Consider the following 22,813-nt stretch of genomic DNA (forward strand, 5'->3'; position numbering starts at 1 on the left):
ACGATCTCTCTCTGTGACTCCAGCACAGCGTATAGTATATATTTAGTGATGACGCGGCCAGACCGGCGCCCCTCAGCAGTCGATGCCCGGGGCGCAGCTCACTGTGCGCCTTCGGGAGCGCACGGTCAGCTGCTGTGGAGACACGTTGCGTTTGTTACTGATTCCTGAGGAAAGACCATCAAATAAAATATGTTTTTGAGCCTCCACCTCAGTAACAAGCACTTCAATTTCACACTTGGTGAAATTCTTCTTTTTTGTTAATTTTCCAGCGCAATTTGCCATTGTTATTTGGACAATAGGTGACAGCATGGGGCGTGTTTATAGTCATTTGCATAGTTATTAATGGGAGAAGACAATGGTCGGACCAAGCGGCACGTGCAGCTGTGCTCAATTTCACGTCAATTGGGATGTATAAAGGAAAGGTGCGCAGGAACAGGCGTACGCACGGTTTTATACATGTGGAAATTTTTGTGCTTACGTACTTTTCCAATTTTGTGAGTACGCCATCTTCCAGTGTGAAAGCTGCGCAATGTTTTATACATGAGGCCCCAGAGCATTTTAAACTGCCGAGATGATGGAGGGACCAATCAGCAGCCGACAGAACCCAGACTGAACCCACACCTCCAGCCAATCAGAGAGCGAGCACCTAATTGGGAAATCAAAGATCCTCACCAGACAAAGACACTCACTCTCACACAAAACACAGTCACACAAAGATCCTCACAAGATGGAGAGACACTCACTCTGACACAAAATACAAATACATTTCAATATACGGCCGGAGCCGTAACAAGTTCAATGTGTCTTACTGGTCGATCTTCACCGCTTCTCTGAGTCTTTGGAAGAACCTGATGTCAAGGCCTTTAAACCATAATTCAATAAACAGCTCACATTTACAGGATGAGTACTTGTGGTTGTTTCTCCTCTGTAAGTTTAAACAGACTGGTTATACATTAATACTTTATAGAAAGTTGTAGGAGGCTCGAGCAGCTGTCCCTAATATCAATGTTCTGCACTAGTCCTTGTTTCCCTGAATCTCTATAACAGAGGTGTTGAGTGCAAAGTTAGCGTGACCCATAGAGTCACAACAGTTACATTTATGGGAAATTTTCCTTTAAGATTTTTAAAGGTTTGTGGTTGGGTCTCCCTCCTTGTGATTGGAAGACTCTTCCAAATTTCTGACAGTTCAGCCTCATAATGGAGTCGCACTGGGAAGTTTCTGGTGGTCCAAGTATGTAGTCATAGCCACGAAAACTTACGTGCTGTTTAGAACATGAATTTACTGTTGGTCAGCCGTCAATGTGGAGAGAAGCTGCGAATATAACAACACAGATATCAGGGCATGGGGAGTAGGCAGGAGGAAACAGCTAGCTGGGCTCGGAAAAAACATTCAAAACTATACAGTGTGAATGCGTTGATGGACTTTAAGGCCACCACTATGAGAAAAAAATGTATCGCACTGGTCACACCAGTATGGTTTCTCTCCACTGTGAATACGTTGGTGGGCTGTAAGGTGACTACTATTTGAAAAAGCTTTCCCACATTGGTCACACCGGTACGGTTTCTCTTTACTGTGACTACGTTGGTGGACTGTAAGGTGACTACTATTTGAAAAAGATTTCCCACATTGGTCACACCAGAACGGTTTCTCTCCAGTGTGAATGCGTTGATGCTTTTTCAGGTAATCTGATATAGTGAAAGCTGCCCCACATTCATCACAGCTCTAGGGTTTCTCTCCAGTGTGAATGCTTTGATGTGTTTTCAGGATAGCTGACTGAGTGAAAGCTGCCCCACGTTCATCACAGCTGTAGGGTTTCTCTCCAGTGTGAATGTGTTGGTGGACTCTGAGGTTCCTCCCCGAAGTGTAAGTTTCTCACATTGGTCACACCAGTACGGTTTCTCTCCAGTGTGGATGCATTGATGTGTTTTTAGGGCACCTAGTTGAGTGAAAGCTGCTCCACATTCATCACAGCTGTAGGGTTTCTCTCCAGTGTGAATGCGTTGGTGGACTTTGAGGGTACTTCCCGAAGTGAAAGTTTTCCCACATTCATCACAGCTGTAGGGTTTCTCTCCAGTGTGACTACGTTGGTGAACTTTGAGGGTACTCTGAAAAGTGAAAGTTTTCCCACATTCATCACAGCTGTGTAGTTTCTCTCCAATGTAAACTCTCTGATGAATCAGTCCCTTTTTTCCTCTCCGTTTCTATAGCAACAGACTTACAGAGAGAGAGAGAGAGTCAGTGAGATGACATGGTGGAGCGACCTATCTAGAACCATAATAAAATTTAGAGCATGTCAGTGGAACATAACCCACAATGTTCCAATTTATCTAATGCACTACCACCTATGACAACCAACTGCAGGGCCGTGTCCCTCTGTAGACATTTGATTGATCACCACAGTCGTCCCCTTGTCATTTATCAATTATCAGTCGATATCCCCATTATTGAGTTGCATTATGGGAAATGTAAGATTGAGTGTTGTTGAAGATTAACCCATACCACGCACTAAGTCAGTCATTCATTCAATTTATTTTAACTCAGAAACACATTGAAGTAGAGACCTCATTTCCCTTATAGGAGTAAAAAAAATAAATGCACATTCATGCTGTGATTCATACACAAAAATGTTCAGCTCTTTCATTTTAAAGGTCAACTATTATGCATGCACTTTTCCATGTCTTTTAAACATCAATATCTGTCCCCAGTGTGTCTACAGGTCACCATAATATCATAAAAGACCCTCCTCTCTCTTTTTCTCCTGCTCCGTTTGTCCGGAAATGGGTGTCGAAAATCACTTCGCAGCTTTTCCTTCTCTTCTGACGTCATTAGAGAATTGCAAGCCATGTAAGTGTTTCCTGGAACCAGAGCAGAACCTTCAGCTAACTGACCCCGCCCACACTCTCAACCGAACTATGAGCAAAGTAGCTCCTGTTAGTCTGCAAGAACCAGCAGAACAGTCTTCATGTACTCCCATCATTTAAATATAACATGTTCTTTCACAAAGGCTTCATGTAATTACACTGTTTAAACAGGTGATATTTATATATTATATATATTTGATGTCATGCATGTAGAAGAGTACAGGTAGTAGTGACTGTAAGCAACACAACACATTTCTGTTTCACAGTCAAACTTTATTTGAGTAGACAGATGACAATGACACTGAGCTAACTAACAGAGCTATAACAGAGCTATAAATAGCATTATTTACCTGAGAGAAACCGTCAGGAAAACCTGGAATCTGAACTGCAGATGTTGTTCATTTGCGCCGATTTCTGATCAGATTCCTCCGGTAACGTGCGCTGGGTGAAGTTTATGGTTTATAAACTTTATAAACTTTATTCTAGCTCCTCTTTCTCCATGGGCCAAAGCTGCTCCGTCCTGTGTTGAAGACGTTTGATTGACAGAAACGCTGACCAATCAGAGCACAGTGGGAGGAGACAGGCTGTAAATCAGGATCTCTCAGACAGAGGCTAAATGCAGGCTGAGTGAGAGAGACACTATGAGAAGAATAAAGTTTTTTTTGGACATTGCAGCATGTAAACATGTTCTAGTGCAACATGAAAATACATCTATGAACCTGGAAATGAGCATAATATGAGACCTTTAAAACACATCTATAGTTATTACACATATAAGTATTTTTATGTCCTTATTGTATTTTTTCTATTCTATAGTTATGTAACTAGACTTTACCAGTACAGTGCTTGTTTTATTTATTTTTTTATTTCTCTTACTATGTTTATTGTTTTGCACCGAAAACAATTAGAGAAATTCCTTGTATGTGTAAACCTGATTCTGATTTCTGCTATTCTCTCTCTTTTAGCTGTTTTTGGTCTCTACCAACTACTGAGGGAAATATCTGTCTCTGTAGCTGCTAAATACTCCACTATGTTCAGGTAGTGTACAAAGTACCTGAGCAGGTAGTGTACAGAGTACCTGCTTTTACAGCTTCTTCTCTGAAAACAGCGCTATGAGAGCGGTGACAGTGAACCAGTACAGTAAAGTTGTGGACGTACAGATAAACAATGAGCTGGAACTCACTATAAATCTGTATAAAGCTGCAGAGTCTACAGCTGTGTTAGAGGCTGCTAAACAGCCTCTGTGTGGCTGTACTCAGTCACAGCAGTACTCTGAGCAAAATGCTAACGTCAGCATGCTAACATTCCCATGCTTTAGCTGCGACACTATGGCAGTGTTCAAAATCGCATACTAACGTCCTGCATACTAACGTCCTGCATACTAACGACCTGCATACTAACGACCTGCATACTAACGACCTGCCTACTAACGTCCTGCATTCTAACGTGCCGCATACTAACGTCTTGCATACTAACGTCTTGCATACTACGTATTGCATACTAACATGCCGCATACTAACGCACCGCATACTAACGCACCGCATACTAACGCACCGGAGAGTGGGGCTATGCTTCCACGCCGCCGCATATAAATTTATATACATATATATATTATATATATATTATATATATATATATATATATATATATATACACACATATACACAGTATATACTAGGGGTGGAACGGTTCACAAAATTCACGGTTCGGTTCATATCACGGTTTTCGGTTCAGTTCGGTACATTTATGTTACAGCGAGGAGGTCATGTTCTGATTTCAACATGCTTTTCATTTATTTGGCAAAAATAAGTTAACAAATGTTTGACTTAAAGGGACTGTTTGTAACTTCTTACACGTATAAATCACCCGGGTCGGTGTCCCATGCGCACTCACGCTCGCATATGCGCACTCGCATATGCGCACTCGCATATGCGCACTCGCGACTCCAACACAAACTACACGGAAGCACCGTGAAGGAGTTGCTCCTTCCTACCCGACTCTCTCCTCCTTGCACTATCAACGGACACACCGTGATGTCTTCATAAATGGTTCATCATATTGTTGCCACTAGCAAAAAAACACACGTGCTTACACAGTCACCGTTTTATCCACCACTTTTTTCCGTCATTTTCATGGTAACACTAAATCCGTAATGCTCCCATACAGCAGAGCGAAACGATGCTTGTGGATCCTCTAACTGTACTTTATCGTGTCCACTCGCCATTTCCTTATTCGAGTGACAGCCGCACTTGCCATTTCATCCCTGCCAACTGAGAAGGGGCTGGGTCACGCGTCATATCTTTGGGGTACAACTAGGGGTGGAACGGTTCGTGTATTTGACCCGAACCGTTCGATTCAGGATGTTCGGTTCGGTCCGCGACATCCTTTTAGTTCGCCGTTACCCAAACAGCTGTTTATGTCTACTACTCGCACGCGCGGAACAGAAACTCTGGAGCGTGAGTTTTACCCGGAAAGTTTTGGCAGCGCACCAGGAATGATAACAGCGCTGTAGCGCCCAGTAGCTCATGATAGTCAAGTTAAACTGACAACGATTTGTGTCAAACTGTACGCCGACACTGTTCAACTGAAGTCGGGTTTATATGAGGACACTTGAAACATTTAATTACGACGGCATCACCCGAATGTGTCGATCAGCGGAGCGAAACAAAAGCAGACTGGACGGAGAGTCCGTTCCCCCACAGCGTTCAGACAGCCTCTCACTGCAGATTCACACCGTACCAAAGTAATATCTGCTGCTATAAGAGTATTTATCGCTGCATATACGACCACACTCCATCATAAACAATACAGAATTAAAGCAGATGGTCAAAGAGCGTGAGCCTTCACGTGTGAATGTTAGTCTGTTGTGCCTGCCCTGTAGAAACTAGCATAAGCATTAGTTGAGGATTTACCAACAGCCTTAAGATGGAACATTACATTTACATTACAGACATTTGTGATTTTATTTTTGTAATTTCATTTTTTCTTATTGTTAATATGTCAGTATTTGAGTGCCTTAACTGTTATAGTAAGAATTATGACCAATGAGCCACTGTTGAATGAGTGGCAGATGAAAAGCTCTGTCTTTTAGCATAGTTCTGGTTGAGCTTATGCTTCAATTTATGTTGATGGCCTTAGTTTATAATTTCATCATATTTATATGAAAATAACAAAGCTGCATTTTTTGTTTGTACTAATTACTGTAGAAGACCTTTTCTTTCAATTAAGATTTGTCAATGAAGAAGTGTTTGTTCCTTATGTAAGCCATACTTTTGTTAAGGCAAACATTTGTTAAGTTATTTTTGCCAAATAAATGAAAAGCATGTTGAAATCAGAAATTGACCTCCTCGCTGGAACATAAATGAACCGAACCGAACCGAAAACCGTGATATGAACCGAACCGTGAATTTTGTGAACCGTTCCACCCCTAACAGATACACAGTACTCCTCATGACCTGTAATCTCTTCTCCCCTATACACAGATACACAGTTCTCTGAATATTCCCTGTTGATTAATATCCCTATAGTTTGCTGTCTGTAACGTTACTATGCAACACTCAAGTGAAGCTGAATGACTGTTTTCCCTTCGGCGAATGATAATCCTGAAACCGTGATCAGCATTGATGCTTCATTGTTGACATCCACCCGGTGCTTGTTGTTATAATCGTTGTGCTGACATCTGGTAAGTGCAAAGATTCTTGTTTATATGCTTTACTCACAGGTGTGTGAGTTGACCTGGATATGAAGCGTCTGTAGTGCAAAATAATATAACGTTAGTTTCTAAAGAGATGAGACGGAGCCCTCTCCTCTCCTCTCACAAAAACATTCAGCAGCGACGGTTGTACTGTACTTTATCAGCGGTGGTGCTGCTTGCATATAGAGGAAACACTGGTGAGGCTGCAGGTCGTATCCCCGCGGACCCTCCACCGTTTTCTGCTTTGTTTTGGTTTTGAAACAGATATGACATCACGTTACTCAGACTACACAATAGTCCTTTCTTCTACCTGCGCGTGTTTTATTTTTCAACACAGTTTTCAGTTTTGTGGGTAAAACATCAGTTTTGTGTCGTTCAAACAGTAATTTAATCAGTTATTGACTCTTCCTTGTGTTTTTAGTGTCGTTATGAAGCCATGAAGTCATGAACACTGACCTGAACATCGGTGGTATCAGAGGACGAGCCTGCTGCTGGTGTTCTGGGGACATTGTTGCTCTGCTGGTCCGGGTTCTGCTGGTCCTCCTCCGTTTCGCTCTTGTAGTGCTCCTGGTCCTGGTCTCTGTTTCAGAAAGTGTGATTAGTGTTTTATTTCCTCATTCATTCAGTCCGTATTGAAGGTTTACTTTGTGTCAGATATTAGTTTGTTACTCTGAACTATCTAAAGTTACTCTTTTATGTGCTGTCAGTCATTTCTTTGAACATTCAAATATCCCACGGCATCAAGTCGCCCTCAGCTCAGAATAAAACCTCTGCATGTCCTTCTTTATAACACTGTGACTCTGAACACAGACAGCTGTTAGTCTATTAGAGCCGTTCCACTAAATGTTTATTGCTCATAATGTGTAATCTCAGTTTAAACAGTAAAGATCAGTATGAAGCTCAGACACGTAGGATCAATGAATAATGATCTCTATCTGGTCCCACTGATGGAACATGATTCCTCTAATATTGTAGATTATCTGTTAATATATCTGAGTGAGCAGGATGGTGGTGCAGCTGCAGAATGGAGTTAGAAAGAGAGTTTTTTTAAATAGGCTGCGAATAGTCTGAACGGGTTTTAACAGCATTTCACTGACTGTGTTTAAATTGACGACATTTGTTGAAGTAGCTGAAATAAAGTCACTGAATGCTGTTGAGCCAAGATCCAAATAGATGTCTACTATGTAAAATCTACTCTATTGAACCTTTAAATCACCAAACACATTATTACTGGATCAGACTGTGAGCTTACAGTCATGTCTCTCTGTCTCTGATGGATAGATGTGATATTTTTCATCTTCAGTTGCTGCTCCTGTATTTTGTCCCGTCACATTAAAGCTGAATAAATCTATTTAAATGTAATGTAGGCTACAGTCTAATAAACAATCACATTCACCACTTTATCATCCATTAAGGAAATGTCAGTCTGCTAAAAGATGAATTCATGGACAACACTGAATTCAACTTTATTGTGTTATTGACACTTTTCCCTGCTGGGACTTTTTTTAAAGAGAAATGTGCACAGTCAGCATATCCATGCATTAATATCTCTACGTGGACTGGATTCAGATGGAGGCTCTGCCTCTTATTTACCTGTTGCCATGGTGAATCGTAGTATCAGAGCTCCATTGATGAAGGCTGTTTTCATCCTCACATTTGATTGAACAAACTCTGATCAGCTGTTCTGGAACCGAACACTTTTCCATCTCATTTGTTAAAGCTGCTTTCTGAAACGGGCTCCTGGTCCTGGTCTCTGAGATCCAGCAGGTCTCCACTCTGACTGCTGGACTCTGTTGTCCTGGACTCACTACAAATCAAAGCACACAGAGATATTCAGGTCCTGCTGTCTCCTCTGGTTTTACTCCCATACACGTAGTGCTGATAACATGGTCCATGTTAGCGTGAAAACAGCTGCAGCTCTTCTCTGAGGAATGCTCTGGTTTCCATGGAAACTATCAAAGACCACATAGAAAAGCCTCAATGTGTGTGATCTGGTTAAAGAGACAGTTCACAGAGACAGGTTTGGACCAGCTGTTTGGAGAAACGCACTTCCTGTTTACAAATGTTGAGGATGATTGTAGAAACGAAGCAAAGCACTTTAAAGTGAAAGAAAGTCGCCACCTGGAGGTCAGGAGGGAAACAACAGGTACACATAGGATTTTATTAATCAACGCTATTTTATTCAGTGGTGGAATGTAACTAAGTACATTTAGTACTTTAGTACTGTACTTAATTCAAGGTACTTTACTTGAGTATTTCCATTTCCTGCTGCGTTCTATTTCTCCTCCACTACATCTCAGAGGGAAATATTGTACTTTTTACTCCACTACATTTATCTGACAGCTTTAGTTACTTTACAGATGAAAGTTTTTCATCCCCTTCCTGTCCAGTGAAAACCACGTATCTACAGATGTGTTGATGTTGAATGTTTGAGGTAAATCTGTTCCATAGGACTAGTTGTTGGTATCCCTTCAGTTGCACACCCATAGGTCTGCTGTCTAGACTCAGTAGGGTGGTCAAGTGAACAGTGGTGTAGCCCAGAGTGGTTGAATCAGCAATCAGCAATAAATAAATAAATAGATAAATCTCTGAGTTAATATTCAGATCGTCATGGATAATCAGTAATAAATAGATGAATAAATCTCTGAATATTTAGAACATCATAATATTGCACTTCAAATAAATAAACCTCATATACTGTTTGTTTAAGATAGTGTAATTGATGTGAAAAAATATCTTTTGTTGATAAGCTGGGTGAAAAGCCAATGAAACAAACCTGACTTTCACCTGAGCCAAAGCAAAATCTTAAGCCCACCTTCCAGCAGTCCACTGATTGGTCAGGCTAGTTGAGGTGAAAGGGCAACGCGCCATGCTTGGTTGAATGCTTGAACAGAGCGACACGCTCTTTTGTCACAGTGTGGATAAAATCAGAGAGAGAGAGAGCTTCGTTCGTCCCAACGGGTGCACTGAGGCCTGACGCCATTCTGTCACCGTGTGGATAAAACCAGAGAAAGACGTGCACTTTAATTTATTGCGCTGGTTTTTCAGTGGGGTCATCTTTTATATATCAGCAAAATATATATATATATATATACATATATATATATTATATTATGACCAATTTGTCATAACCCAGACTACTAAAGTATATAGTATATGTAGTTGATTTTCTATAAACTTTAATCTTTGGACTGATAGTGGTTGATAAAGTCAAATAATACAGCATCAGAGGTAAATTCATTGCTTTCCCGTCGGGTCAGTGTTACAGGAACTCTTAGCCTGACAGTTAGCCTGCCCCGGACCAGGTTAGTTTCCCAGCATCAGTTGCCATAGTAACTGAGCTTGAACTATGTTGAATTTGCTTCATGGAACCAAATCAACTGAAAAAGAGTCAGACTAACTGAAATAAGCCCGGCTTATTTGGTAAAGTGTATTAATAGAACAGGGCTCCACATTGTGATTGTGACGCTGACGGATGGACACAGATTCTCTGGATACAAGTGTTCACTTCATATTATTGGACTATTATCATTAGCCAATGAGGAGAGGGAGCTCATGAATATAAATTAACAGGAGAATCTGATGTCATCGGCTTTACAGCAACACAAACAGAAAGTAAACACTTTTAAACACACAACAAATTACAGACACAAATAGTTAGATTTATTAAAGTTTATTAATTCACTTCTGCTTTTTAGGAACATTTTAAAATGTCAGTCACAGCTGCTGTGTGGGCTTTAACTACTGAGGTCATTCATTATCTGACTGCTGTAAGATAATTAATGATAATGAGTCCAATTAGCTCATGACTTAGTTCGAAAACAATGTTAATGTTGGCAACGCCAATTACAACAGCTCAACAAATATTGATTGATGGAAACAGTTTCAAATGAGGAGGCAAAGCATCTCTTTGTGTCGACTAATTTAAGGAAAACATCAAGAGATTCAAAACCACATTCAGTCATAGAAAATAATAACAGTGAATATAAATGTAAAATAAAGATATTCATTGAAAACTATACAAAGGAGGAAAATATAATGTTGAACTATGAAACAATAAGAACAAGAGAATATGTATGAAGCAGAGAAAAATAATAATGGAAACACATCTGGAATAAATCATTCTAAACTCAAGGCTCACATACTCTTTGTCGAGCTTTTGACCATATCCCATGGCCTTCTTCAGCACTTAAACTTCCTCAGTTGTCATCACATGACGCTAGTCCAGCACAGTCACATGACAATAGGTGGTTGTATTCAGGGGGAGATGGTAACCCCTGTCTCTGTTCAAAGATGGTCTCTGGTGTCTAATGTGAATGTCCTCCTTGATCTTTCTCCAGCTGTGGGGCACAGGCCCAGGGGGTCGACTTCAGTCAAAAGTTTCTGGGGTCTCATTTATAAAACAGTACGTAGGATCCATACTAAAAATGTACGTGCGCACAAAAGCCGAAAATGGCATGCGCCAAAAAAAAAATCTGACTTATAAAACTGTGCATAGCACACCTGCAGGTAATGTTCCCTTTATAAATCACAGTCCACCTGGAAATGTGCGCACGTGGATCCGCCTCATATTCCGCCCTCATTCAGCCATAAATGGTCGATGCAAAGCACCTCATGAATGTTTCTGCATGTAAATGAGCCTGTTGATCAATGGATCTTTACGGTGAATCACAGCGACTACCAAGAGGAAGACCAAGAAAAGCAATTTTTCTGACATAGAGATCGAGGAGCTTGTAGGTGAGTTGATCTCTGAACACTCGTTCCCTCCTAATTCTGTCATTCACGTCATGCCGGTATATCCACCACCACCATGCAGCATGTTACGGGTGCCACCGCTGTGTTTATGCAGTATGTTTACAGCAATCAGACTGATCCATTCACAACTTACCAAAATGATCAAGACAATAAGTAATATCCCCCACGCTGGAAATCATTTGAAAAGGGAAGTTTGATAGGTGAACACGATTTATTTATTTATTTAAGTTGAAGCGAACTTGTCCTGTATTATGATTAGGACTGATAATGATAATGAGGATATGGAGTGTAACGATTGTGTGAGAGCTGTCACTGGCTTTATTTCCTCACTTTGCTAATTTACACAATCCATACCGGTGAGGATGTGCTGGGTGGAGGTGACTGGAGGAGGCAGAGTGTGTGGCGCACCGCGGTGGCTTACTGGAGACAGATAGTTGCAGCGGATTTTTGTTTTCATATTTTAATGTTCACTGCAGCGATTTTACACAACAACTTTATGAAAACTAATATCGTACTTGGTGATATCTGCACACTATTAGAAGATATTATTAAAACTATTTGATATAATCTTGGATTTCTACAACCGATGATGATTTCAACAGCTGCTCCACAGCTGACTGCGAGTGTCGGTAGTCCGGCTCTCTCTTCTGCGCTCCGGAGGTGTAGGGAACGTGATGGTGAGACAGCGCTGATGAGATATTGAGCGGCATTTAATTTGAGGTTTGAGTTGATCTTTTACAATACCTAGCTGTATCTACCATTAATAAGTCTCAACCCTCTGTCTTTATAACCTCTGTTTGTCTCCAGGACATTAAAGGCTGGATGTCCCAAAACTTCCTGATGTTAAATGAACTAAAAACTGAGGTGGTTCTCTTTGGCCCCCCCGAATACACCAGCATTCTGTGTGAAAAGCTCGGCCCACTGTCATCCTGTGTGAAGCCTTCCGCAAAAAACCTTGGGATGATTTTTGATTCTGCTTTTAAGTTTGATAAACAGATAAACTCCGTAGTGAGAGGCAGCTTCTTTCAACTGCGAAGCCTAACACAAATAAAACCCTTCTTATCTTTCCATGATTGTGAAAAAGTTATCCATGCTTTTATTACCTCTCGCTTTGACTACTGTAACTCCCTCTACATGGGAGTCAGCCAGTCTTCACTGTCATGTCTGCAGTATGTGCAGAACGCTGCCGCAAGGTTTTTAACTGGTTCCCGGAAACGTGAGCACATTTCCCCAGTACTCGCTTCCCTCCACTGGCTCCCTGTCACTTTTAGAGTCCATTTTAAGACTTTATTATTTGTCTTGAAAGCACTTCATGGATTGGCTCCCTCCTACCTATCTGCCCCTTTTAACTCCCTATACCCCACCTGGGGCACTCAGGTCTTCCGACCAGCCACTTCTGGTTGTCCCTCGGGCTCGGCGGGAGCTCAGGGGCGACCGCGCCTTCTCAGTTGCGGACCCTAGTCTTTTGAACAAACTGCCTCTCCACATCAGATCTGCTCCCTCTACGGAGTCTTTCAAAGCACAGCTCAAGACCCACCTCTTTTCTTTGGCTTTTGAATGTACTTGAATTGTGATGACTAATTGGCCTTTTATAATGTTCATTATAACAGTCTTTTACTCGTGGATTTTATCTTGGTCTCTGTCTGTGGATGTGTGTGATTTTGTTGTCTGCTCTGTTGACCTGTTTTTATTCTGCCTATGTCTGTAAAGCACTTTGGTCAGCTCATGTTGTTTTAAATGTGCTATAGAAATAAATTTGACTTGACTTGACTTGACTTTACATTTGTAAGGTGCTTATGGAATAGGTATGGCTCACTAGCACAAAGTTTATGATAATGTTGATATAAGTATGAAGAGAAGTTAAATGTGTGAGAGGCATCATTATACATATAATGATGACTCTCACATTTAATTTCTACAGTCTGGCTTCAATTCACCACCTCAACGTCTGCGTCTCCAGTTTACCCTACCTCTTAGCCTCCATAATGTGCGTATGCATGGGTCAAAGTTTCCGTACCGGTGTGCACATTCTCCCGACAAGTTAGTTTTTATAGATCACAACCGTTGCGTGGGAAGTGGCGTACGCACATTTCAGGCTCCGTTTTGTGTGTACGCAACGGTTATAAATGAGACCCTTGGTCTTTACAAAACAATTCATCCAGCATACTCAGCAGATTAATGGATGGTAAAGAAAAAAAATATTACAGGAATAAAGCCCAGTATGTAGTCGTAGCCACAATAACATACATGCTGTTTAGAACATAAAGTTACTGTTGGTCAGACTTCAATGTGGAGAGAAGCTCAGAATATAACAACACAGCTATCAGAGCATGGGGAGGAGGCAGTAGGAAACCGCTAGCTAGGCTCTGAAACATGTTCACAACGATGCAGTGTGAAGACGTTGGTGTTTTTTAAGGTTACTACCATGAGAAAAAGTTTTCCCACATTGCTCACACCAGTACGGTTTCTCTCCAGTGTGACTGCGTTGGTGGTCTGTAAGGGAACTGTCATGAGAAAAAGTTTTCCCACATTGGTCACACCAGTACGGTTTCTCTCCAGAGTGAATGCGTTGGTGGACTTTAAGGGCACTAACATGAGTAAAAGTTTTCCCACATTGATCACAGCTGTACGGTTTCTCTCCAGTGTGAATGCGTTGGTGTACTTGTAGATGATCCTTAGTGGTGAAAGTTTTCCCACATTGGTCACACCTGTATGGTTTCTCTCCAGTGTGAATAAGTTGGTGTCTGTCTAGGTTTCTTTGGGCGTTAAACGTTGTGCCACACTGATCACAGCTGTACGGTTTCTCTCCAGTGTGAATAAGTCGGTGCCTGCCTAGACTTCGTTGAGTGTTAAACGTTGTCCCACACTGATCACAGCTGTACGGTTTCTCTCCAGTGTGAACACGCTGGTGGACTCTTAGATTACCTTTAGTGCTGAAATGTTTCTCACATTGATCACAGCTGTACGGTTTCTCTCCAGTGTGACCTCTCTCATGGATCTTTAAATATCCAGATGTTGTGAAGGATTTGTCGCAGTGCTGACAGATGTGACGTTTGAGTCCCCCTCTTCCTCTCCGTTTCTATAGCAACAGACATAAAGAGAGAGCGAGAGAGAGAGAGAGAGAGAGAGAGAGAGAGAGAGAGAGAGAGAGAGAGAGAGAGAGAGAGAGAGAGAGAGAGAGAGAGAGAGAGAGAGAGAGAGAGAGAGTTAGCCAGATGCCATGGTGGAGCGAGCTATCTAAATCCATAAATAACATTTAGTCTGTGGAACATAACCACTTGATCACAAATTGGAGGTGTTTGGCAGATTGTTTATTATCAACTGTTGCTCCGTTCTGTTCTGTTAGTGCCTCAGTTCAGTTCTGTTCTGTTGATCTCTTTTATGGGCCCAGAATTATTGTCAGAAGTATTTTATTAACAAAATGATTCCACAGTAAACACTGTAAGCCCATTCATTCAATTGCAGGGTGTCACCATGAGATGGCGCTTACTTGAAAAACACATAAACCCACTGAAGTACACTGAAGAATCCTGTTTCTTTGTTTAGGCTGGTTTTCACTGTATATTTCTCAGACTTACAGTGCAGTCTTTGCTGCAACTTCAATAATTTAACAACATAAACCCTGATTTTCATTGGTGGAATGTAACTAAGTACTGTACTTAAGTATAATTTTGTACTGCCCATTTTCTGCGACTTTTTACTTCTACTCCATCACATCTCAGAGACAAACATTGTACTCCACTCCATAATACAATACATATTACATATTTTAAAGCTTTAGTTGCTTATGTATATATTGTATCAATAAATAATATAAGCCACCCAGCACAGCATTATACTGTATAAAGTAATTAAAATGAGCTCAATATTAATATAGGAATAGTTAGTAAAAGTTGAAGGATTTCGTAGTTCTTGACATAGCAGCAGTTGACATTATTCACTCATGAATACTCATGTATTCATGTACATTCCACGAACATTTATTTACAAGATAATAAAGGTGAAACACACAATATTAATCTAACTAAATAACTAAACAAACCAAAAACAGTGTGTGAGCATGTGTGTGTGTGCGTGTGTGTGTGTGAGAGAGAGACAAAGAGAAGATGGCGACTGAGTTCAGGTGACTGCAAGGCCTATGGAAAGGAGGCTGGGTCTAAGGCTGGGGCGATTCGTCGACGAAGTCGATTACGTTAATACGTCGATTTACGTAACGTGCGTCGACGCATCGGATGACGTAATGAAAATGCGCTGCGCCCGGTCCAAACATGGATTCTGATTCCCCCAGCGAGCAAGAAGTGTCAAAAAAACCTCTCCCACGTTCATCAAAGGTGTGGGAATACTTCAAACAGAGACCCAACAATGCGGTGCTCTGTAAGTTGTGCAGAATGGAGATGGCGTACCACAGCAGTACAAGTACAATGCACGAGCACCTTAAAAGAAGGCATCCCGGAGCGCTGCGTGAAGAATACAGCAGCAAGACACCACTGTAAGTCCTGTTGACTTTTTCCCCACCCAGGCATGATCTATTAAGATTGCAAAAGCGCGGACGTGTTTCTGTTAACAGTAGTCATTTAACGTTTGTTTTTAAAATGTTTCTTTATCACCACCATGTTAAAAGTATTTTATGGACCACTGTTATGGTAACGTAACGTAACGTAACATAACGTTACACCATGCGTCATCTAATGTTGTTATTCGGCCTTTTATTTTTTCTGTTTACTTTAACGATGATGTACGAGTGAGAAAATGGCTTAAAGTAACGTTACATATTGTTCTACAGTCTGTGACTGTTAGTCTGTAAATAGTTTCAATTATTTCTCTCTTGCTCCACACTAATGCAAAAGTACATTTGCTAGTGTTTATCTTAACTGCATATTATTACAGTGATTAAATAAATCCATGTCTAAACCGTTTTAAGTTTTAAGTTAAGTACTTAAGTAAAAATACTGATGAGAATTATTATTATTATTATTAGCCTAATGTCATAACACAACAGTGCTGTGCAATATCCCTAAGTGAAGCTCCTCATTCGCCCAATCAGCCTGTTCCTGGAAAACTGTCAAAGAATGGAACAGGTTACCCGTCAACCTGAAAAGCATAACAGACTTTTTAAACTTCTCCCGTAACCTGAAATCTTGGTTTCTGAACAACCATGATTGCCAGCACTAAATATCAAATCAGTCTTTCTCTGGGGGGCATGGCCCTCTCACTGTGAATAACTTATGCACTTTATACTGGACAGGGGGTATTTTTACTGCATATTCAGTAATTGTGATAAGCTGCTTGACTGAAGTCTGTCATATTTGTTATTGTGTTATATGTATTTATTTTATTTTGGATTGTACTTGACACCGTGATGTTATATTGTGATCTTGTTGTGATGTTGTGTAGTGTGTTTATTGTGTCTGTTTAGGACTGCAGATGGAAATTGACTTCCCTGCTAAATCTGGTGCACCCATCTTTTTGTTTCTATGTAAATAATTAATGTCTGTGCACACAGTCCTTTTAAACCACATAAATTAAATTAAAATCATTACATCCCTACTAAAAATTAATTCTGCGTCTGATTTTTGGGTGTGCCAGCTGCCTCTATGGGTGGCACAGGCGTGGCTACACCATAGCTCTTGAGGCCTCAGTAGGCTACATAACTAGTTACAGTACATTTGTTCACAGTAATCAGCAGGTAAATGTCTGTCTGGCCTACATATGAGGTGTCTCAACATTTAGGAAAACACACAACATAATAAATTAACTGTTGTTTCATTAAGCAGTGTTAATTTACTTTTACTTCTTAAATTTACATTTTCAATGATAAAATAACTTTTCATTTCGTAATAACGTTTCTTTAAGGGAATCCTATCAAATGAATGTGTAATATTAATATCTCTGAGGGAATATGTCAAAATAGTATTAGAGATTCACAGCTTTTGCGCGTCATGGTGGCCCTCACGCATAAGGCCCGCCTCCAGGAAGAAGAAAACAATCGGTGCATGTGGAATATGTGGAACACCTACAATCGTTGTAGTTTGAGGTACGTTTACACTCGCACACACAGAGGGATGAGGAGAGGAGAGGTATTATAAGCTGCTTAGAGCTAGTGTTAGGAAGTTAAACCAGACATAATTCTCTCTCTATTATCTAATTTATATTACTGTGAAACATCTCCTTCAAACAACTGGATTTATTCAAGTTTCTCACTAAAAACTACATTTTACAAGTTTACACATCATGATAGCGGTATAATCTACCATCGGCCAATACTGATTTTACTGAGTAGAGCTTGAACACAATATGAGCAATATGGAACCTCATTACGGTTGCTGGTAGCCTTGGTGCTGCCAAAATTAACTAGTTCTCCTCCTGCCGAATTCAACACAAATTTGATGTTCACAGCATCATCAGGGATCAGCGACTAGAAAGCATTAATACTGATCTCACGATCACATATTTTTACTGAATATCGTTCGATATTGAGTTACATTTCACACTATGATGGTACAGATCTACTACGGTCCGTTACACCACTAATAGTTAACAGCAAGCAGAAAGTCATAATAGCTCAAATTATAAAGGATAAATGGTTTAAGAGTCCACCCAGAGACGCTGAGCGCACGGAGGCGTGTGTGCAAAAAACGTGTGGGAGAAGCCTCTGATGACAGAGGAAATGTGCTGCTTTAATGACATGAGTCCGTGCTGCCTACTAACCGAGAGCATAAGCTCTGCTCCGGTTGCGGCGGTCACGCTCGCTGCCCAAGCTCCAAATATTCCCTGTTGATTAATATCCCTGGTTTGCTGTCTGTAACGTTACTGTGTGACACACAAGTTGCAGGACTGTTTTCCCTTAGGCCAATGATAATCTCACCCTGCGGATACTCTACAGATTTCTGCTTTCTACCTTCGGCTTCGTTTTGGTTTTGAAACGGATATGACGTCACGTTACTCAGACTACACAATAAAAGTGGTAACTGCCTTCTACCTGCGCATGTGTCATTTTTCAACACAGTTTTATTGGTAAAAACATCAGTTATGTGTCGTTTAAACAGTAATCTATTCTTCCTCGTGTCTTTAGTGTCGTTATGAAGCCATGAAGTCATGAACACTGACCTGAACATCGGTGGTATCAGAGGACGAGCCTGCTGCTGGTGTTCTGGGGACATTGTTGCTCCGCTGGTCCGGGTTCTGCTGGTCCTCCTCCATTTCACTCTTGTAGTGCTCCTGGTCCTGGTCTCTGTTCCAGAAAGTGTGATTAGTGTTTTATTTCCTCATTCATTCAGTCCGTATTGAAGGTTTACTGTGTGTCAGATATTAGTTTGTTACTCTGGACTGTCTAAAGTGACTCTTTTATGTGCTATCAGTCATTTCTTTGAACATTCAAATATCACACAGCATCAAGTCGCCCTCAGCTCAGAATAAAACCTCTGCATGTCCTTCTTCTTTATAACACTGTGACTCTGAACACAGACAGCTGTCAGTCTGTTAGAGCAGTTCCACTAAATGTTTATTGCTCATAATGTGTAATCTCAGTTTAAAGAGTAAAGATCAGTATGAAGCTCAGACACATAGGATCAATGAATAATGATCTCTATCTGGTCCCACTGATGGAACATGATTCCTCTAATATTGTAGATTATCTGTTCATATATCTGAGTGAGCAGGATGGTGGTGCAGCTGCAGAATGGAGTTAGAAAGAGTTTTTTTTAAATAGGCTGCGTATAGTCTGAACGGCTTTTATCAGCATTTCACTGACTGTGTTTAAATTGACTCCATTTGTTGAAGTACTGAAATAAAGTCACTGAATGCTGTTGAGCCAAGATCCAAATAGATGTCTACTATTTAAAATCTACTCTATTGAACCTTTAAATCATAAAAACACATTATTACTGGATCAGACTGTGAGCTTACAGTCACGTGTCTCTGTCTCTGATGGATAGATTTGATATTATTCATCTTTAGTTGCTGCTCCTGTGTTTTGTCCCGTCACATTAAAGCTGAATAAATCTATTTAAATGTAATGTAGGCTACAGTCTAATACACAGTCACATTCACCACCTTATCGTCCATTAAGGAAATGTCAGTCTGCTAAAAGATGAATTCATGGACAACACTGAATTCAACTTTATTGTGTTATTGACACTTTTCCCTGCTGGGACTTTTTTAAAGAGAAATGTGCACAGTCAGCATATCCATGCATTAATATCTCTACGTGGACTGGACTCAGATGGAGGCTCTGCCTCTTATTTCCCTGTTGCCATGGTGAATCGTAGTATCAGAGCTCCATTGATGAAGGCTGTTTTCATCCTCACATTTGATTGAACAAACTCTGATCAGCTGTTCTGGAACCGAACACTTTTCCATCTCAGAGTTTGTTAAAGCTGCTTTCTGAAACGGGCTCCTGGTCCTGGTCTCTGAGATCCAGCAGGTCTCCACTCTGACTGCTGGACTCTGTTGTCCTGGACTCACTACAAAATCAAAGCACACAGAGATATTCAGGTCCTGCTGTCTCCTCTGGTTTTACTCCTGTAAGGGATTTACAAATGGAACAGGTTTGGTTATTAGCTAATTTAATAAATAATATTCATAGAATTATTATTATTAATAAGAATTATTAATCAACATTAATAATGAACGGGGCACCACCCTGGAATCAGGGACCAATAACCAAAACGTTAATCCAGTCTCAAAAGGGGAATATTCCCTCCAAAGGCCAGTATTTTAACACTACTTTACACTTAGGAGGTGAATAGCGAAGGGTGAATCCGAGCACTAACTCTCATAACCAGTTGTTATTACAATATGAATGCACAATAAACACAGACAACTGCTATTTAAAATAAGACCATTTATTTAAATACAGTGATCTCAATCAACAATAAACACTTGTCGTATCTTTCCTGTGACAGTGCTGTTGAAGTGATGAGGAAGGATGCTCCGCGGACACTGTTCTTTTTGGCATAATAGAGTTTATTACAAACAAGCAACAAATGTCATAACGAACGTCTAGAGCGTCCGGAGGTCTCAAGTCAAATCTGAGAGTCCTGCACTTCGGAGCTCTCGCGCCTCCTTATATCGGGTTCATGTCATGTAACATCTGAGCTGAGCGTATAACCATGCATGGCTCCTTTGTCCTACATGTTTATCTTTCAGCCCCTGGTCATATCTTATGACCATATTTTCAACTTATGCTTCTTACCCATGTGTTTACCCTTAGGGCCTCTCGGTCATGTGCAAGACTTGAAAATATACCACACACTCTAACAACATCAATCTAAATCAATATTTATCACAGCAGTAATTACTAATTAACAACACTTCATAAACAAATGGATGTTCTACAACGCAGCTCTAAGCACTAAACTAGAATTAAACAAAACACAAAGTGAGAGAGAGAGAGAGATGTGAGCGAAGGTGTGGGTTGGTATGTTGTGAGAGGGGGGGGGGTGTGTGCGAGAGAGAGAGAGGTGTGTGAGAGAGAGAGGAGGAGCAAGAGGGGAAGCTCAAGGTGGCGTCACCACGTAAGTGGTTACGTCACGAGGGAGGAGTTACGGAAATCAACGACCGCGCACGAACGGGAGTTTTAAGTCCCACGTGGTCGATGAAAGAGAAAGAAAGAGTGTATAGGAGTGGGGGTTGCTCTGGTGACGAAGGCGCCACGGAAATCAACGACCGCGCACGAACGGGAGGTTTTAAGTCCCGCGTGGTCGATGAAAGAGAAAGAGAGGGAAACCGAGACGCTCTGGTGCAGCACAAAGAGATTTTCAAGGAAAACCCACGGCGGGGCGCACACAGTAGTCAACAATAACACAGTAAAATACACAGCAAAATACACAGCAAGCCAAGCAAAGCAAAGCAAAGCAACAACAAGCAACAACAAGCAAGGTACACAAGCAAAACAAGCGGACTCGGCGGTCCGTACGTTTACTATAAAACACAATAATTATTAACTATTGTGATACACTTTCACTAATCTCTGCCCAGACACAAGCCTCTTACTTGAATCGCTTCTTCGGAGCGATAGTGGTGTAGATCGTCGTTAATTGGTCCGGCGGCGTCGTGCTGGCTCGGACAATAACGGGCCGTTATGATGCTCGTCAGCGGGGGAAGAACGGCAGGGCTGGCTCTCCGTGTGGCAGCGGATGGAAGCAGCTGATGTGAAGACGGCGGGGCGGTCGTCTCTTCCTTGGTGAAGGACGCGGATCCGGGTCTTCCTTCTATAGGTATGGTGGTCTGGACGTCTGATGAACGCGACAATATCTTTACTCGTCCGGCGAGGTCAGGTACTGTGGCTCGATCTTAAAGGGAACGCTGCAGCGTTGGGTACCTCCTGGAGCAAACGTTGTTCGCGTTGGAAAGGGACGAGCTCCTCAGGTAGCGTGCTTTTATCTCTTGAGATAGTGGGCGTTTCCCCGGAAAAGACCCCACGTTTCCTGTTAGCCTCATCCAATGGGGCTGCTCCCGTTTGGATTCAGCTGAGATCTCGCGTGAAGACGCGAGATTTCATGAGCTGGCGGTTTAGTCTTTGTTCTGTTATCAGGCTTTACATCACCCATGTAGGCCGGTATCTTAGGCTTACTCCTAAACTCTGCTCTAGGCCGCTCTTTGTCTCGTGAGGTCCCTACACTCCCATCCACGTAGTGCTGATAACATGGTCCATGTTAGCGTGAAAACAGCTGCAGCTCTTCTCTGAGGAATGCTCTGGTTTCCATGGAAACTATCAAAGACCACATAGAAAAGCCTCAATGTGTGTGATCTGGTTAAAGAGACAGTTCACAGAGACAGGTTTGGACCAGCTGTTTGGAGAAACGCACTTCCTGTTTACAAATGTTGAGGATGATTGTAGAAACGAAGCAAAGCACTTTAAAGTGAAAGAAAGTCGCCACCTGGAGGTCAGGAGGGAAACAACAGGTACACATAGGATTTTATTAATCAACGTTATTTTATTCAGTGGTGGAATGTAACTAAGTACATTTAGAACTGAGAAACTCCTCTCAAACTGGACTAAAACACAAAGGAACCGGAAGTTCAATCAGATAACACGAGCACACATTAAAGTGAGCTAAGGCTAACGCTAGCAGTTAGCCACACAGCAGCAGGCCGAAGCTAACAGGCTGTTAGCATCGCAGCTAGCCCAGCGTGCTAACGCTATATTCGCTTTGATTTCCGGCTCAAAGAAACATTATTAAAGTGTTTACCTGCGTGTGTGCGGGTTCACCTGCAGCTCTGCCGCCTCGAAACGGACAAATATGTTCGTCAGCCAACGAAACAACAGCCTGAGATCACAACGAGACAACCACACTTCCGGTTAACTTTACTACTACTTCTTCTTCTTCTTCTTCTACTTCTTCTTCTTCTTCTTCTTATTCTTCTTATTCTTCTTCTTCTTCTTCTTTGGTGTTTATTGGCGGTTGGCAAACCATCTTAGAGGTGCATTACCGCCACCATCTGGACTGGAGTGTGGAACAGAAGATTGTGTAGAAACAAAATAGAACTAAAAAAAAAAAA

At 41.4% G+C, this 22,813-nt stretch overlaps 1 protein-coding gene and 1 pseudogene across 1 annotated transcript; both read right to left on the minus strand.

Moving 5' to 3' along the window:
• Positions 1-1,296: 1,296 nt before the first annotated feature.
• On the minus strand, positions 1,297-10,095 carry LOC141761271 (uncharacterized; annotated as a pseudogene).
• A 118-nt stretch (positions 10,096-10,213) lies between these two features.
• On the minus strand, positions 10,214-22,612 carry LOC141760413 (uncharacterized). The gene is made up of 4 exons (XM_074623230.1): positions 22,504-22,612; positions 19,557-19,773; positions 18,419-18,542; positions 10,214-14,390 (listed from the first exon to the last, which is right to left on the minus strand). The coding sequence occupies exons 2-4, from the start codon at positions 19,667-19,669 to the stop codon at positions 13,689-13,691; spliced, it is 939 nt and encodes a 312-aa protein (XP_074479331.1). The 5' UTR covers positions 19,670-19,773; positions 22,504-22,612; the 3' UTR covers positions 10,214-13,688.
• Between the last annotated feature and the right edge of the window lie 201 nt (positions 22,613-22,813).

This window comes from Sebastes fasciatus, chromosome 22, assembly GCF_043250625.1.
Source record: "Sebastes fasciatus isolate fSebFas1 chromosome 22, fSebFas1.pri, whole genome shotgun sequence".
NCBI lineage: Eukaryota > Metazoa > Chordata > Actinopteri > Perciformes > Sebastidae > Sebastes > Sebastes fasciatus.

What these genes read in the sequence shown, in the direction of transcription:
- LOC141760413 (XM_074623230.1), bottom strand. Translation starts at nt 19,669, where the DNA reads ATGGAAAAGTGTTCGGTTCCAGAACAGCTGATCAGAGTTTGTTCAATC. An exon ending in ACGATTCACCATGGCAACAG is followed by an intron (nt 18,543 to 19,556) that starts GGAAATAAGAGG and finishes TTTCTGGAACAG; the next exon opens with AGACCAGGACCAGGAGCACT. An exon ending in CTGATACCACCGATGTTCAG is followed by an intron (nt 14,391 to 18,418) that starts GTCAGTGTTCAT and finishes CTGTTGCTATAG; the next exon opens with AAACGGAGAGGAAGAGGGGG.